The following is a 17526-nucleotide window of genomic DNA, read 5'->3' as shown; positions in this document are numbered from 1 at the left end:
GGGCCAGAGGCAGGAGCGGTCAATGAGAAGTCAGCAGCAGAGGACATTTACGCCGGGCTCCTGCCACCCCCAGGCTGCAAGGCGCTGGACAAAGCCCGGGCAGGACAGAGGGGGCCCGGCCCAAGCTCAGGCTGGCTCCGTGGTCGTGACAGAGCCAGGGATAGGACCCAGGAGTCCTGGGGGCCAATCCGAGCGCAGGCAGCGGCTGCATTTCACCCCCGCCCCCCCGGCTTGCCGGCCAGCCAGCGTCCTCCCCCCGCCCTCCTTCCCCAACGACGCCCCGCCTCCCGCCCCGTCACCCTCCCTCTGGGGCGGGCGCACGGAGCCCCGGGCTGCAGCCGAGGCAGATGCGACGGGACGCGGAGCGGCCAGCGAGCCGGGCACATGCAGGGCTCGGCGCGGAGGCGGCAGTTCCCGCCGGCGGCCCCGGGCTCCCAGCAGCCGGGCGGGTCCTTGTACCAGGGCAGGTGAGCGCGTCCCCCGGCCGCCCCGGGAGATGGGCGCGGGGGAGCCGGGCGCGGGGGGGGGCCGCCTGGCCGCGCGGGAGCCGGGCGCGGGGGGGAGCCGTCTGGCCGCGGGCGAGCCGGGCGTCGCGGGGGAGAGCCGCCTGGCCGCGCGCCGCGGGCGAGCCGGGCGCGGGGGGGAGCCGCCTGGCCCCGAGCCGTGCGCTGCGGCCACCTGGCGAGGGCAGGTTCCGGAAAGCCCGGGCGCCTGGCTCGTTTGCACGGGAGGCGGGGATCAGCCCGCTCGGTGTGACCGGGCAGGGAGGCCAATGCTTGGGGCGCGCCCCGCCCCATGTACCGCCCCCTGCTCCAGCCTGCGGGTCCCGGTCTGCGCCCTGCTCGCTGCTTCAGAGCCGCGAATCCCCCTTCCGCTCCTGTCCGGCCCGGGCGGGCCCCGCGGGCAGCCCCCACCGCCTAAGCTCTTCACTGCAGCAATTGTTGCCCCCGTTTCGCTGCTCCTGCCTTTCCTTCCGGCGCGGCGACTAACCGCCCGGGCTCATGGTGCAAGGGTCTAGTACAGCAGGCCCTGGTCCGCTCTCGCTCTGGTTCGCAGAGGCGCAGGCCCTGCGTGCACTTTATGCGTGGTTAGTGAATCAGCAGCACTCTCTTTAATCCCCAAGGTCTGGCTGATTCCTCCAGGTCTGCACAGCTCCCAGCTTGCCTAATCCACCAGGAAAATACTCTCCTCCTCCCGGCGGAAACAACGCTCCTTTCCTCCTAAAGAGCCCTAGATAATCGTTCCAGCGTTGCCCCAAAATACACTCAGACACCCTCAGGAAGAGCAGCCCCCAGCCTGTCGCAGGGCCAGCCTAGGAATACACAAGAAACAAGACGAACATTCCCCCACCTTCTGCTGTGCAAAGTATCAAAAGTAAATCTAAAAGGGCCTTTTGCTTTCCCCCTCCTCTTGTTCTGTCACCCTACTGATCTGTCCACTCCTGTCTTTTTCTTCCCAAATAATAGTCACCGTTACTTGTCTGTATATATTAAATCCTACTTTCCTTGCACCAGAGATCTTAGGTAGAAGTTTTAAAAGCATCTATGAGAATTAGGAGCCTAAGTAGTCACTGGTGCCAATAAGATTTAAGTTCCTAAACTGCTTACTTGCTTTTGAAAATTTCACTCTTTACCTCACTTTTTTACCTTTGAAGAGTCCTGGAGGCCTCTGGCACTATGTGGGTAATAAATCTCTTATATAGATACCACCAGTCAGGGGAACACTCGGGACAGATAAATATTGCAACAAATAAAAGAATCAAGCCCAAGGATCCATACTTCCTTTGTGACACTAGATCTGGGGCACAGAAGAAGTGTACATATTGAACTCAGCGAAGCATCTCCTCTCCAGCTGGAGAACGGATGAAAAGGATGGGCCATTTTATTAACGAAGACCTGATCTACACTAGGAAATTAGCGGCAAAGAGTCCTGGGGCACCTTATAGACTAACAGACGTACTGGAGCATAAGCTTTCGTGGATGAATACCCACTTCATCGGATGCATACACAAAGTGGGTATTCACCCACAAAAGCGTATGCTCCAGTACGTCTGTTAGTCTATAAGGTGCCACAGGACTCTTTGCCGCTTGCACAGATCCAGACTAACACGGCGACCCTTCTGATACTAAGAAATTAGATCAGGATAATTGTTAAAAAATCCACATCCCCGAGTAACACAGTTAAATTGACCTAACCCCTGGCATAGACAGCTCTAGGTCGACAGGAGAAGTCGCCTCTCAGGGAGGTGGAGTACCCATGCCACTGGGATAACCCCTCCTGTCGGCATAGGTGGTGTCTTCCCTGAAGCGCTACTGCAGCCTCTTACGTGTAGACAAGCCCAAAGTCTCACAGGACCACTGGCTACTGTAAAGAAGAAAAAGCTTTTATAACATTAGATTTCCTTTCCAATACCATCACTCTTTCTGTATTGCAGCTTGTTTAGAATATGCCCCTTTGTAAGACAACTGTCAGCCATTGTGAGCTGGACGGGCTAAGAACTAAGCTTCAACATTAGATAATATTTTAGCATTTGATCTCTCGAAACAGTCTCAAGGGCAATAGGTTTCAGAACAGTGACATTAATGTAAAGCTGCTGTTTACCTCTAGGTGCACAAAGGCCTGATCCAGCTGTTGCATTCAAGGGGAAGACTCCCGTTACTTCAGTGGGAGTTGGATCACAAGGCATGCTAACGGGAGTTTGCACAGGCAGACGGAGAGAACAATAACCCCTAAATTAGAAAATAAAGGTGGACACATTTCCAAAGTCGCACCATTTCTTTTGCCATTCGAGTGGCATTGGGCTGCAAAGGAGGAGAGAAATTGCTGGGGGAGTAAGGCTTTGTCATGCAAAGTTTAAAAATAGTTGTATTTCGTTCAACACTTAAAATAAACACGTTCCCCAAAAAACGGCATACATGCTTATTTTTAGCCAGTAATTTTTTTTCACAAGTGTTTGTTGCTTTTGATGAATAGTGCTTTGCATTTCTGTACTGCCTCTCAACCAAGGATTTTAACCTTTGCTTGTTCCTCAGAGCGCAGTTCAACGGAGCTGCTTTGTCACACAGCAAAGCGTAAGAGAAGCAGTGGGGTCCAGGGGATAGGGCACTGAACTGGGCGTCCATACCCCTGGGTTTCAGTCCCAGCTTCTCCAGTGATCTGTTGTGTGACCTGGGGTTAGGTGCTTAAGTCAGACATTTAGGCACCACTGCTCAGCTGGTGCTCAAAGTCTCCTAGGCACCTAGGTTTCTGCTGGTAGGCATTGCAAAGCCACCTAAGTTTTTAACCTATTGCCCCCATCCAACAAGCTGCTTGGAGCTCTCACTCACACGTCTCATCCCCAGCAGGAGTCTCAAAGCAGGTGTTCCCCAGCCTGCTCTTCCACAACCCATTCATATCTTATTAAAATGGAGCCTTCTTAAAGTGCAGGACTAAAGGGTATTTTCTTCCCATTACTGTCAAGAAAGTGACCTTCTGGAAACATAAAGGGCTGAGGTTGTCTCTCCTATCTCGTTAATAGGCATGGGTCAGCCAAGAATGAAGACACGTTTAAGACTTCTCAGTTTCATTTTGACCTGTGGTTCTACTTCACTCTACAGAACTGGGTGTTGGACTTTGGCCGTCCAATAGCTATGGTGAGTAGGACAGCTTAGCTGGCAGTGCCAGTCAGCTGAGGGCAACACAAAGGGTGTAGGAGGATGTAGAAGGAAGAGATTTTGAGCAGTCCAAGGAGCAGTGGGTAAAATTAGTGGAACTATGTTAGCTAAGCACAGAGAATTATCCCTGCACACTGGAACCCCAAGGTCTAAATCCTACGTCTGCCAGAACAACTTAAATTGCATCTTCTCTGTTCTCTAGGGATGGTCTTTGATTGCGTATCATTGTCATCATGGTGCTATTGCTGTTGCCTGAGTTTCAGTGACTGGTGCTAACTATACTGCTTACTTGGCAGAGCAGAAACCTCAGAAGTTTGGTCTTATCTCAGTACCAGCTTCCCTGCATCAAAATTAAATGGAGAGGCTGGTAGCATCTGTCACTAATACACAGTACATTGTGCCCACCTCCAGGAACTGCCATGTCTGAGAGCAAAAATCCCATCTATCTATTATGGCTGACTGGTTTTCACTTTCAAGCTGTAATTTTTGTTGGGCTACATGATTGAAGATGACCCCAGTGCCGGGAAGCCTACAGAGTGTATTAAATAAACAATGGATTTGGAATGGGCTTCTTAACAACCAGCCATGCAAATTAACAGCATTAGCTTTTGGCATTGTTGTAGGAGTAAGTGGATAAGGAGGAGAAAGAGCAGTGTGTTCTCATCTTATTTCAAAGTTCCAGTTTTATGGAGGCTTAATATAAATCAGAAAATGTCTCTGGAAAATTGATAGTCAACTGGGTTTACTTCATTAACAGCTAGTCAAAGCCAAGACAATCAGTTGGGATGGGATGTGACTGCACACCAAAACTCATTCTCTTTCTTGTAATCACTAAACATTCAGCCAGTCACCGTGGGCTGCAGATAAAAGTTATAAATATCATGCAATACTTGTATTTAAATCCGTTGCCTGCTCTACATTACAGGCAAGGTATTTGAAGGCTTACTGACATTTTGTTTTTCTTCTCTCCTCAGATTATTCTACCTTTAGAGTGGTTTCCATTAAACAAACCTAGTGCAGGAGATTATTTTCATATGGCTTACAATGTTATCACACCATTTCTTCTTTTAAAGGTAAACCTCAAAGCATGGACGTTACATTTTTGAAACAAACACTGGGTATGGGCAAAACCTCCAAAGACAAGAGGTTTTGCTGCAGGAAATCTTGAGGGAGAGTATGCATAACAACCCTGCTCAAATTCAGAAATCCCTTGCCAGGGGCCAGTTCCACCCAGGGTAGAACTACTCTGAAATGCTTATGGGGGAAAAAATGGCAACTTTTAAAGAACAAGATGTTAACCAGCCTGAGGTAACTGTAAAGTTCATTTGTCTTCTGACCTGCTGAGGCTAGAAACATTTTTAGCGGTTGGGTAGAAATGTTTTCATTGTCAGTAACTTGTCCAAGCCCTGGGCCAATGATCAGGGACGGATTTGATCCTTTCATCGCTGTGTGGGGGTAGCACTTCTCATTCTTATTAATTTCCCCGCCTATCATGAACTGTACCTCCAGGTTGGTTTCCCCTCTGCCTGTTCATAGGAACATACAAAGTGCCGCACTGTATCAGACCCATGGTCCCATTGAGTTCAGTAGCCTGTCTCTGACGGTGGTCAAAATCAGAAGCTTCAGTGGATGGTTTCATAGATGTAAAGCCAGAATGGCCCACTAGGATTAGCTCTAGTCTGACTTCCTGTATAACACAAACCAGAGAGTTTCATCCAGTAATTTTTGCATCAGCCCAATAACTTCTAGGTAAACTTAAGGCATCCAGTCTTGAGTTAAGACTTCAGGTGTTGGAGAATCCACTATATCCAGAGGTTAATTGTTCCAGTGGTTAATTACCCAAATGGGGAAAAGTTTGCATCTTATCTCAAGCCTGAATTTTTCTAGCTTTAGCTTCCAGCCATTGGATCGTATGTCTTTGTCAGCTACAGTAAAGAGCCCTCTACTCTCAGAAAGCTTCTCCCAATCAGAACACGCAAGAAGCCCTGCAGTAAGCAGCTGTGAACATTTTGTGCTCAACCTTACTAGTTAGAAATTGAATTATGCCCTGGAGTGAATTATGCCCTTCCAAAAATTTTTTTTGTAAATCCTTACCTTGGATATGTGTTATTCACACCAATGTCCAATCCCTTTCTGAATCTTGTTAAGCTCTTGGCTGCAATGGTATCTTGTGGCTGAGAGTACCATAGGGTAACAAAGCATCAGGTGAGAAAGTGTGTCCTTCCATCAGTTTTCGCTTTCTGGCCTTTCAATTTAATTGGATATCTTCTTGGAATTTTATGAAAGGATGAATAGGAATGTCCAACCCAACATCTCTAGGTCATTCATTATTTAGTATACCTTTATCATGTCTTCTCTCATTTGTCTTCTACAATACAGCCCCTATCTTTTCCATCTGTCTTCGGTTGGAAGATTTTTGCTTGGCTCTTATCCGTGTTGCTCACCTCTGAACCCCTCTTTCTGACATTCATTAAGTCATTATAAAAAATCAATTGAAAGCTAAACTTTAAAAATAGATTGTCTTGATTATTACTATCTTTTGAAAAACTTCTGCTAAGAAGCTTATTATTGGCAGCAGAGAAAAGGGCAGGCAGAAGACCATTGTAGCTGATTTTTCCAAGCTAGGAAGGAGAACACAGCCAGAGCTATGGAGATGATCAGCTGTGTTTCCATGTGAAGCACCCTTATCAAAACTAGTCTTGAGAACTGACCTTTGGTGGAGTTTAGCTCTTCAACCAGCACTAGAGAGAAGCCAAGAATGCTTTCGGTCAGGAGGTGAAACTGTTCCAAAAGTCAGTCGGATTTGCAGCCACTCCAATGTTTTCCTTTAGGCCCTTGATCCCAGTCTCCCAAAGCATTGAAGGTCAAATTAATGCAGTCTAGAAGCCTCCCTGCTGTGGAAGCCACTGATAATCCAATTCGGGGCATTCGTGCTGCTTTGACGTCTCTGTTACTGAATTGTCCTTTCTGGGGTGAAATTCAGCCCTGGGCAGAGGACCTGCACAAGATGCTAGTGATTGCCCCACCCCAAGGATTGGGCCATAAGAGCTTGAGTAGAATACACACATGGTCGTGGGCAGGTTCCCACGCAGAGGAGAATTTCACCCATAAAGTTCAGCTTGGCTGCTGGTAGCAAAGGGTTATTGAATTCACCAAGCAATTTGATACGGTGCTTTGATTTTTCCCTTACATTAGTGCAGAGTAAAGGAAGCTTCACCTTCAGAAACAACTAATAACCTGAAGTATAGAGAAAAACGAGTCAAACTCCTCAGAACACAGTTCAGCAGAGAGTATAGTCCAGCAGACGTCTGCACGAATTGAAGGAGGAGTTAGAGCATCATACGGTAACTTGGAGCCTTGCTGGAGGTGACACTCACCACTGGAGAGCACAAAGAGGCTTTCAGACAGAATCATTATGCTGCTCAGAGCACGAACGACAGAAAGCCACAGCCGTTTTTCTTCTTAGGAATCGTGCTTTTGCTCATGGCTGATGAATAAATCAATAGCTTTGCGTACTATTTTGAATCATTGACTTAGTTGCAGTGCTGGTGCAGTTAAGGATGGGCTGTCAGGTTTGAGGCTAAAAATAAGGTGATTTATTTATTTTTCCTATCAAAATTATAAATAAATAAAACCCGTTTCTTTGGTCCCCTGAGCTATCTGCATCCCTGATACGGCAATAGGGGGAGTTAGGAAACAGCTTCTCCTCTGGGTAGTGGGTTCTATAATTGTCCAGCGGAAGATGCAAGGAATGCCTCAGGGGAGCATCTGACAGGATACAGGACTGGACGGACCACGGCTCTGATCTGCTAAGGCGACATGCAGTTTGCAATGTTGTGTGGAATAACTTACTTGTTGGGGAGGGGATGGACAAAGACTTAAAGCTGGCTTTTTACAGTGGCTAGACTCGATCGTGTTTTATTTCCCCTCTGTTTCTATCTTCTGCTTTCTGGTTCAGACACCCCTAACCAGCCCCTTGAATTGCAGCTCATTGAAAGGTCCCCTAAGACCCTGCCCAGATCAGTGGTCTACGTCAGCATCATCGTGTTTGTCATGGGAGCGAGCATCCATCTGGTGGGCGACTCCGTCAACCACCGTTTGATTTTCAGCGGGTACCAGCACCATCTGTCCGTAAGAGAGAACCCAATCATCAAAAACCTCAAGCCGGAGACGCTGGTAAGGACGCTGGGGTGTGCAGCAGCATTGGTTTTAAGCTGCCTGGTTTTGTGTACTACGGTAACGCCCCTGCATGCCATTCTAACCCTGCTTCATTCCGTTGCAGATTGATTCTTTTGAGCTGCTGTACTACTACGATGAATACTTAGGGCATTCAATGTGGTAAGTGATTTACAGCGTGTCTGAGAGCCGCAAAACGTGGCAGGAGATAAATCTGTTCTGTTCGCAGCTCGTAGGACGCAGAATAAAGCACACACTCTAGGAGACCTGGGTAGGTACATTCCCATAGCAGGTGCCAGTAGCACAAGCCATCCCTTTGGAAAACTGCCCCAGCCATTTTCACTTTGTCCCTGTCGCTATCCTTCCTCTGTCCACAATTCCAGACCACTCTGTGTTCTTGACAGCAGGAGGACTCTGTTCAGAGCCATGCTATTTTCTATATAGGATGAGCACTTGGGGCCCTTGAAATGGGCAGCTGTGTAGGGCTCTTAGGACGAGGAGCATCCTTGCAGGCACCGGTCAGGATTCTGCAGGCTCACTGTCTCTCGTCTTTTTCCCCTTTTAATGTTCTTCCACTCCAGGGGTGTCCCACTGGGGCATGTCTACACTGCAGTTAGACGCCTGTGCCAGCTGGCTCGGGCTCGCAGGGCTGTTTAACAGCAGTGTAGACATCCAGTGGAGTCCAGCCTCTAGGACCTGCGAGGAGTCCCAGAGGTCGGGCTGTAGCCTGCGCCTCGCAGTCTGCACAGCAACGAAACTGCCCCGCAAGCCTGAGGCGGCTGGCACAGGCCTGCTACGGGTTTTAATTACAGTGTAGCCCTTCCCCTTTGTGAGTAAGGTTGGACTTTGCTCCTTCAGCTGGCCAGAGGCAGTTGCCATGGAACAACACAAGGACTATGCATCTGCAGTAGTCGAGTCGCTGCCGGGCCTGGGAACTAGTGCATTTCCCAACCCAGCTTGCCCTGTGTCAGAGTTATTGCCGAATGGTGCGGAGCCTCCACGGCTTGGCCCAGGCAGCCGGGTTCGCTCAGCATCAATCTTGGTTTTTCACGAGGCAAATCTAGGACCAAACAGGCTCAGTAACAGCAGGCGCAACTGCTCAAGGAGTTGCAGGTCCTGCCTCAGCATGACTAGATGACCTCTCAAGATCCTTTCCCACCGTACACGTCTGCTATTAAACCCTCTGCCTACCAGTGCTACAGCCCCTGAAGGCATGAACCGATCGACGTCTTTACTCCAAAATGAAACTCCCCTGTGTCAGTTCATTAGTGAAACTCCCTGACCAGTTTTTCCTTAAGCTAGTTCCCATCTCTTATGCCATATAGACGCTCAGTAACCTCACTAGCAACTCACCGGTCAGGCTTGCATCCATCCGCTCTCAAATCCGTTGTGTTTCAGTTCACATGATCACAAAGAACTGCTGGCTGTTATTAGAGAAAGGACAGGACTGCTGAGTAAAACTGTGACTCACCCTTGCACATGGTGCGAATGGGGGTCTTGCTGTCTTCAAAGGAACACAGAAATTCCACAAAATCCTCCACAGTGCAATACGTTTTGGCTGGCACTGCAGTAGCAATAACCTTGCCTGAGCAGGCCCCCGCCCAGGGCAGGTTGAGGGACCCAGGCTCCCCACAGCTGCCAGCGTGGCTCTCCTCAACCCAGCTCTGCCAGAGGGGCGGCTCGGAGCCACAGCCCAGTCATGATACGAGCCAGGCAGGCATCTGTGGGGAGCCGCAGCAGACCGTCCATCTGCCCTGGGCGTAGGGCCCGAGCAGCCCCTGTCCCTACCCCCCAGGCCTTCCGCCCAGGGCAGGTGGAGGATCCGCTGCAGCTCCCCACAGCTGCCCACCTGCTCTTACCATCAGAGCCCTGCACGGATACAAAATGCGTATCCGCATCCACGCTGGTGTCCGCAGAAATGGCCCACGGATATAAAACGGATTTTCAGGGCTCTAGATATGAGCAGCCCCCATTCCTGAGAGAAACAGTCACTGCTCTGTGTGCATTTTGTCCTGGCAGTGGATTTTAGCATGGACCCCATAGTGTCTCTACTGCAAAAATGGCATGAGGCCTCCTTGAACGCTGCAAATATAAATACTTTCACCCACAAGCTATTGTCACGTCCCTGCAGTACTCGTTAGGGCTAGATCTGTGAAACAAGCAAAGTCAGTTTGTCTTAAGGAACACAAGTCAGCTGGCCCTTAACCAAGGCTCATTCAGTCTGTTTAAACCCCAGACTGGCTCTGCCCAGTGATGCCCGGCTTTTTAAACGCTGTCTTTCCAAGTGGCTCAATTTTTTTAATAAAGTCCCTACGCATCCTATCAAGCCAGACGGTGCAAAAAATGCAAGTGTCAGATGGGGAACTTGCATCACTTACTAATCAGCAAACTCTTGCTTGTCCTTTGAGAGGCAAGGACGTCTATTTTCCTTTGAAAGCACTTTGCACGCACCCCATATACAATAACTCAGTGCCAGGCATTGCCAGCACTTTGCATCTCTTATCCGCACAGCTGTAATCTTGTGGCTACAGCGGTGACCACAACAGAGGGGGCTGTAGCATTACAATCAACACAGTGGCATGACCCTGAATGCAGACCACGCCTTCCCATTGGTGCAGTGTTTCCAGCTAGCCACTTCAGCACAGGCCTTGGCCAGTTCGTGGGTTCACCGGAAGTGGCCCCCGTTAGCCTCACTCAATTTCATTTGCCAAAAGGATTCCTAGGTTTGGCCCAGGGAACTAGCTGATGGTAGCCAGAGTCTGAGGCAAATCTGTAGCTGCAGAGTAAAGGGTTTCAGCCCTTGCAAACTAACTCGGCTTTGGAAGGTTGTGAAAAGCCTCAGAACTACGTTCAGACTCTGACATGGAGAACAGCTCTTCAGCCTTGGCTCGGAATAGGCCTACCCGGCTGTTTTTAGCCCCAGAGCGTGAGCCCCACCAGCCCAAGACTGTAGACCCTGGCTCTGAGTTGCTGCCGTGGGTGTGTTGGTGGGGGGGGTTGCAGTCGAGACGTACCCTGTGAAAGGAGTCGTCCCATGTCTGTCTCAAGCCGGTGTGCTAGAATGGGGTTTTCGTTACTAGCAACCTGACCACAGCTTTCTTCTCCTGTCACAGGTATATTCCTTTCTTTCTCATACTCTTTATATATTTTACCGGCTGCTTCACACCCATTAAAGAAGAGAGCAGAATGCCATTAGCCGCCTTGCTGCTTATGGGGCCAAGCGGCCTTTATTACTGGTAAGTTAGCTAAGCTCCATGTGCAGGTAAGGGACATAGAAAACTAGCGGATGTTTGAATAATGATGCACGTGACTAGATGGCTCAGAGAATAGGTAATGAGAACCGAGCTGGTACAGTAACTGGCACTGCATAAGACCGCCTCTGTATGAGACTGTGCCCCTCAGAGCAGGGTGGGAGACACGCTGGTGGGTCTCACATCAGCTATTCTGGGGACAGAGGCTCTGGGACAGGCAGTGTCCAGCAGTTCAGCTCTCTGGTGGGAAAAGCAAATTGGTGGGTGCGGTGGGGGAAGTGAAAATTCCTTTACCATGAGATGCCATGGAGAAGTTGGCATTCCTGGCAGACAGAGCTGGCCTGGAGGAGCTTACAAATGACTTAACATCCAGGACCTGCTTTCTGCATCAGAACCTTTGCTTTGGAGCTAGTGGGCTGTCAGTCACCTCTCCTTCCTAAGGGGCAGCTTACATCACCACATGGGATCAACAATACAGCATCTCTTACACCCACCCACCCCCCCCCCGGTAGGGTCTGGCTGCCCTGCCGCTGGGAGTGAGCCTTGCAGCCCAGCTGAACAGACTCAGACTAGCACAAGAACAATAGCTTGGCCGTGCCAGCTCAGGCTGGCAGGCCTTTGGGGCGTTAGCTGGACTTGAGAGCCCGAGCACCAGCCTAAGTCGCAGTGTCCACATTGCTCTTTTTAGCACGCTAGCTTGAGTCTGTCTAGCCAGGCTGGGAGACCTGCTCCCAGCTGCAGTACGCAGGTACCCGGAGACTATGCCCATGACTACACCAGACTTTCGGGTCAGCAGCCGATCCCAGCCTACACCGTAAATCCGCCTGGTTAGCATGAAAAACACTGAATGCTACTTCACCATCTCACCATCCCCTAGGAGTATTCAAGTGAGATTATTATGATCTCTCGACTTCGGATGTTCAGCCTTGATTTTATTTGCCGTATGCACAATCTGTAGAGCCTGGAGCACGCTGTGTTCCATGCAACTTCTAGGAATATTCACCTTTCCTGTGCAAGTCAATCAACAATAATCATCCAAAGTTATTTATAATAATGGAAATCCCCTTTTATCAGTCATCTAGGCTTTTTAATATATAAATACAAGTCCTCTTCATCTGCATGCTGCTTTCCTGCTCTGCCTCCTTAGCTGGAATAGCCTTTGGAGAAAGGGCTTATTTATTTCCCATTTTCATTATTCTCCTCTTTCCAAATGCTTTCCCTGATGGCGACCAAAGAGCTTGTCATTTGTCTTCAGAGATTATGTTCTCTCTTATCCAGATCTCTGCCCCCTGCCAAGATTGTATTTCATACACTAAATTAATTTTTTATAGTCAAATCAGCTTAATGGTTTAGCCAACTCTCAGTTACCCCATTCTAATTTCCTTTAACTACATCAGCCTGGAGTTCTGCAATTCCTGTTCTTTTATGTATTTAGGAATGGAAAAGATTTAAAAGCCAGGGGGAGCTTAATTCCTTCACTTCTCCCTCCTCTCAGTTCCCTTTTTGGTTCAGATCTCTGTAAGCAGTAACCCATTTTATCATTCTGGTTTGGCTCTGTCCTGCCTGTCCCACTGTGATCTATTAATTAAGAGCTGTTCTATAAAGCCTCCAGTTAGTTTCCAATTTTCCTGATTCACTTTGCTGGCATCTCTAAGTCTCTCCTGGATCGTAGTACACAGCTTCATATTGATTCACACCAAGAACCAGGGCATGACTAGATAGGAGAGATATGGAGCACTATAAATGCCCCCACAAAAAAGTTGGATTTATGGCATTCATGAAAAATGCCAGCCACCCCTTTTAAAAAACAAACTTCTGCCTCTCATGGCCCAACCTCTACAATCGCTAATGCCCTGTCTATCCTGCAGGCTTTGCACTGATGAGACCACAGCAGTGCAAATCCTCAGTGTATACATGATGCACCAGTGCAAGTCTGGTGCACTGGTACAATCTGCTCTGCCAAATCACACTTGGGCAAGATCTGTTTGCACAGGTGCAGCACATCTGCATCAGGGTTTGCATTGGAGTGACTACCTCACAACGTAAGTACTGGGGCCTCGTGGATTGAGAGTAAAACTGGGACTCCGGAGACCTGGGTTCTATTCCCAGCTCAGCTACTGGCTCGCTGGGACCTTGGGCAAGCCACCTCCCATCTATGTGCCTCAGTTTCCCCATCTGTAAAATAGGGTGAACGGTATATTGTAAAGCTATACAAGAGTGAGGAGATATTTATATTATAGTATAGTTACACTGGTGCCAATTTCCTTAGTCTAGACAAGTCTCAAGTGTAAAGTGTCCTATTGAACCTCCCAGCCAATCAGCTTCTGCCCTGTGTGTTGCACTCTCACTCATCCGTCATGTTGAAGCTAGAATCTAGTCAGGTGGGAAGAGAGATGGCCAGTTTTAAAATCACATTCTGAACAAGGCGGGCAAACACATTGAGTTACTTATGGTACCAGTTACAACTTTTGGTTATTAAAACGGATTTAAAATACATAGTTTTCTAATTTCCACATTGAGAATTACCCTGACAACTGACAAATGTAAAGACGCAGCCCTGCAGCTAAGTTTCATTTTGGCTGAACAAATGCGTTCTAGTATCGTAAGGCGGAAAGAGTTTTAAAATTTAACTTTGAGAATTTATGCGGCTCGGACTCTCCCTCACCTTGGCCAATGAAAGTCAGTTACTGTCAAGTTCCCGGCATTGCAATGGCTGCATGAGGGAATGTTTATTTGAAAACATCTGTTCATGTATGAAATATAGGGAAGAGGCATGAGGCAGTGGTTTGAGAATGAGACTAGGAGCCAAAAATACTCCACTCTGATGGATTTCCTCTGGGGAAATCCCTTAATCCCCTGCCTCAGTTTCCCCAGCACTACATAATACCAGTTACTCACCGTGAAGCTTAGTGTTGGTAAAGGGGAAGATTTTCCAATGGTACAAGACACAGGTAGCTGCTCAGGTCCCACTGGAAGTCCCAAGTCTCCCCGCAAAGTGCTTTCCATCCATCAATAGCTATAGACAGGCTAAGGATTATGATTGCTGCGTAGTCACAGAGGCATGAATGATATTTTTGCATTGCAGGTATCTTGTGACAGAAGGTCAGATTTTCATCCTCTACATTTTTACGTTCTTTGCCATGATGGCTTTAGTCATGCACCAGAAACGGAAAGGACTGGTCTTGGACAGCAACGGACTCTTCCTCTTCTACTCTTTCATTACTACATTGGTCTTAATTGGTGCTTGGGTGGTTTGGCTGTGGAATGACAAAATCCTCAGGAAGAAGTATCCTGGCGTCATTTACATTCCAGAGCCCTGGGCCTTTTATACCTTACACCTGAGCAATCTCCATTCGGCAAAGGAAGGTTTTTAAGCGGCGATATCTTCGGAGCGGTGGATCTCTCGTTTTTCCTAATGTGGGTGTGTTTCAAATCAGTTACTGACTGCGGTAGCTGGACCGTGTGCTGTACGCGAACCCAACCCGGGGGCGGGGCTTTGTTTGAATTGGAGGGGAGGGGTTAAGTCCGCTGTGAAATACTTACCCTAGTGCGTTGGAAGTTACTTTCCAAAGCTGCCATTCTACACGTTCTAGTTTGCGTTCAATGCTGGTACATAACTGACCTTGGCGGGAGCGCTGACAGACTCCAGTCGGTATCCGAACAGACTGCAGAATGGCAGGCTCCTGTTGTACAGTAAAACTTGTCCTGAGCTAGCACACGGTGGGGCATTTCCCCCCAGTCTTTGGTAAAGGGCCAGCCTTTCCTTTCTGAGCTGAACGAGGGAAGTGCTCTCATTCCTGGACCTCTGGAACATGGCATGCAATGACTTTAGAGCAGCGGTTCTCACTTTGGGGTCCCAACCCACAGTTTAGGTCGCAACCCCATTTTAATGGGGTCGTCAAGGCTGGCGTTAGACTGGCTGGGGTCCGGGGCCAAAGCCCGAGCCTACCATCTGGGGCCAAAGCTGAAGACTGAGGGCTTCAGCCCTAGGTGGTGGGGGCTCAGGTTACAGGCCCCCCTGCCCGGGGCTGAAGCCCCAGTTTTGGCACCCCCACCCCCGCACGGGGTGGCAGGGCTCAGGTTTTGGCTTTGGCCCTCCCACCCAGGACAGCGAGGGCTTGGGCGGGCTCAGGCTTTGGTCCCCCCTCTTGGGGTCGTGTAGTAATTTTTATTGTCAGAAGGGGGTCGTGGTGCAGTGAAGTTTGAGAACCCCTGCTTTAGAGAGCCCTCCTCCCCTGAGCCTGGCACAGCCGAGCGATCCAACATCTTGGCATGGATCATTGAATTCATCCCCTCCTCCCATACTACGCAAAGGCATCACATAAGGGGCTGCACGGGGCTTGGAGGGGGCAGGGCAGTTCAGCCTACACTTGGTGGCTGCTCTTCCAGCCTGGAACAGGGGCTGCAACTGTGAGTGCCACTTACACCAGGGGTCATGGGCACTCGTGTATTTTAGACCCATGGCCACAGTCTCACCACCCCAATCCATGCACTAGGCTCTCCTATTGTGCACAGTTAATGTTAACTGAGAGAGAAAGTGAAACTAACCATCTTTGCACCCGTAAGTTACACATTCCTCAGCTGCTTTAAAGCAGAAAACACCCCCGCAACATGAACCAGGAACCAAAGAGCAGATGCGTTTAGCAGCTCACTGCGTTTCTGATCACAGGTGCTCAGCGGGTTAGGATTTAAGGGATAGCACCCCTTTGCCCCCTGAATCCCGCTGCCATGCACAGTGACTCTTGCGGACTGGCTTTAGTTCCTCCTGCCCATTGTGGATTTGGACTTTGCGACTGTGCTGAACACTCTCAGGGAGGGAGACTGGCTAACACCACAGCAATGAGGGCCAGGAAGGATTGATCGGACCACCCCGAGCTAGACAGGACTGGGGGCTAGGGGGCCTGCACAAAGGGTTAAACACCTCCCTGGGCTAATGACCTGGCTCACAAACCCTTCCCTCACCCAGCTATTTCCACCCCACTCACCCTAATCTTTTCCCCCCAGCCCAGCTGTTCCCCACATGCTTGTACTCCTGGGTCTTTCCGCTCACTCCTCTCCCTTCATCCTCTTCCCAGGCAGGGTAGGAGCTGGTATCTGGAGTGGTCTCTTTCTCAGGTCCCTCCTGGACCCTGGCATCCCCCAGAGGGGAGGGGAGGGGGCTGCAGGTCCTGCCTGGTATGGGGACTGGTGCAGTAGCCGGATTCTATCTGCACCCCTCCCCTCTCCACTGCTGCCTGCTTACTCTGCAGGTGCCCTTCAGCTGTTCCCCACTGACAATACGTCACTATAGGCTTAAAAATAGTACCAGGTTTCAGGAAACTCCTGCACCGTAGCCGTCTATAACCTGTCAGGATAGTCACAGCAACATTAGCAGGCTGAGTGTGTCGCTTGTGACTTGATATGCTTCTTGACTCAGTGAGAATTTAACGAATAGGTTTGACTAGATTCCCGTCTCAGGACAGGACCGGAGTAGCCAGGGATCCTTTTAATCTCCCCTCCCACCCAAACTCCTACCTTTGTTTCCTCACTCTCAGGTTATACAGTATTAATGCAGACTTTGATTTCCCTTCCTGGAAGCCTTTAACTAAATAAAGCAGGAATGACCCAGCGCTGCTCGGTTTTAACCTACCTACAGCTGAGATGGACTTCAATGCATATCTGCCAATTCTTCAGCATCTCCCCCTGCCTGGCAGCATGGCACGGGGCTCTCCAAGCCTGCCAGGTTCTGATCGCCATCTGCGTCCGCTGGTAGCAGCGAGGCTTGGCGACCTTCAGTGCCGCGCAGGATCAAGACCAAAGGGTGTCTCTCTGCAGCTTCTTTGCTCCGCAGAGCTCAAGGGAAGACTCATTTTGTTGGCGGGGCAGCTTGCCGATAACTGTGATGTGAAGCAGGCAAACCTGCAAAGATAAGAGACGCTGGCGTCAGTTCTTGTACCTGGCAGCTCCCTGGTTCTGCGTTTCTTTTCAGGCGCCCCAAAATGGGACCTGTTCAGTGAACATTCAGTTGCATTTGGCAGCTTGTCCAGCACAATCTAATGACCCCTTGAGTGGAAAGTGTCTAGGCAAGTGTAGAACGTACTGGACTTTGGTGACTCACCCACGCTCCTCCATTATTTTTGCATGCTACATCCAGTCTGGTGTCTGTCGCACCTTATGTCCTTTGTAACACAACTCATTAATTCTCTTCTGATACTCAGGTAGCAAACAATGCAATAGGTGTGCAGAATCTTTATGAACTAAAGCTGTTTTTTACCTCCTGGAATTCTTTGGCTAAATCCTTGTTATTTATATCCGTCACATCGTATTACACCCTAGTGTGGCACAACCCAAGTGTAAATGAAGTGTTCTTCACAAAAACCCCAAAATAAAAGCATTTGTGTATGGCTGGAAGTAGTTATTGAACCAGTTCTGTTCTTTATGGGAGGTGGGTGCCCAGCTGGTTGGAA

At 49.4% G+C, this 17526-nt stretch overlaps 1 protein-coding gene across 1 annotated transcript; it reads left to right on the top strand.

Moving 5' to 3' along the window:
* Positions 1–319: 319 nt before the first annotated feature.
* On the top strand, positions 320–17464 carry CLN6 (CLN6 transmembrane ER protein). Its single transcript, XM_074966620.1, has 7 exons — positions 320–467; positions 3518–3632; positions 4628–4726; positions 7641–7829; positions 7936–7991; positions 10943–11065; positions 14166–17464. Exons 1-7 carry the CDS (start codon positions 385–387, stop codon positions 14452–14454), a joined length of 954 nt encoding a protein of 317 aa, XP_074822721.1. The 5' UTR covers positions 320–384; the 3' UTR covers positions 14455–17464.
* The last annotated feature ends 62 nt before the right edge of the window (positions 17465–17526 follow it).

This window comes from Natator depressus, chromosome 10 (genome assembly GCF_965152275.1).
Source record: "Natator depressus isolate rNatDep1 chromosome 10, rNatDep2.hap1, whole genome shotgun sequence".
Classification (NCBI taxonomy): domain Eukaryota; kingdom Metazoa; phylum Chordata; order Testudines; family Cheloniidae; genus Natator; species Natator depressus.
The sequence above is the reverse complement of the archived record's forward strand: the minus strand, read 5'-3'. Positions and strand labels throughout refer to the sequence as shown.

What these genes read in the sequence shown, in the direction of transcription:
- CLN6 (XM_074966620.1), top strand. Translation starts at nt 385, where the DNA reads ATGCAGGGCTCGGCGCGGAGGCGGCAGTTCCCGCCGGCGGCCCCGGGC. An exon ending in TTGGCCGTCCAATAGCTATG is followed by an intron (nt 3,633 to 4,627) that starts GTGAGTAGGACA and finishes TTCTCTCCTCAG; the next exon opens with ATTATTCTACCTTTAGAGTG. An exon ending in ACCTCAAGCCGGAGACGCTG is followed by an intron (nt 7,830 to 7,935) that starts GTAAGGACGCTG and finishes ATTCCGTTGCAG; the next exon opens with ATTGATTCTTTTGAGCTGCT.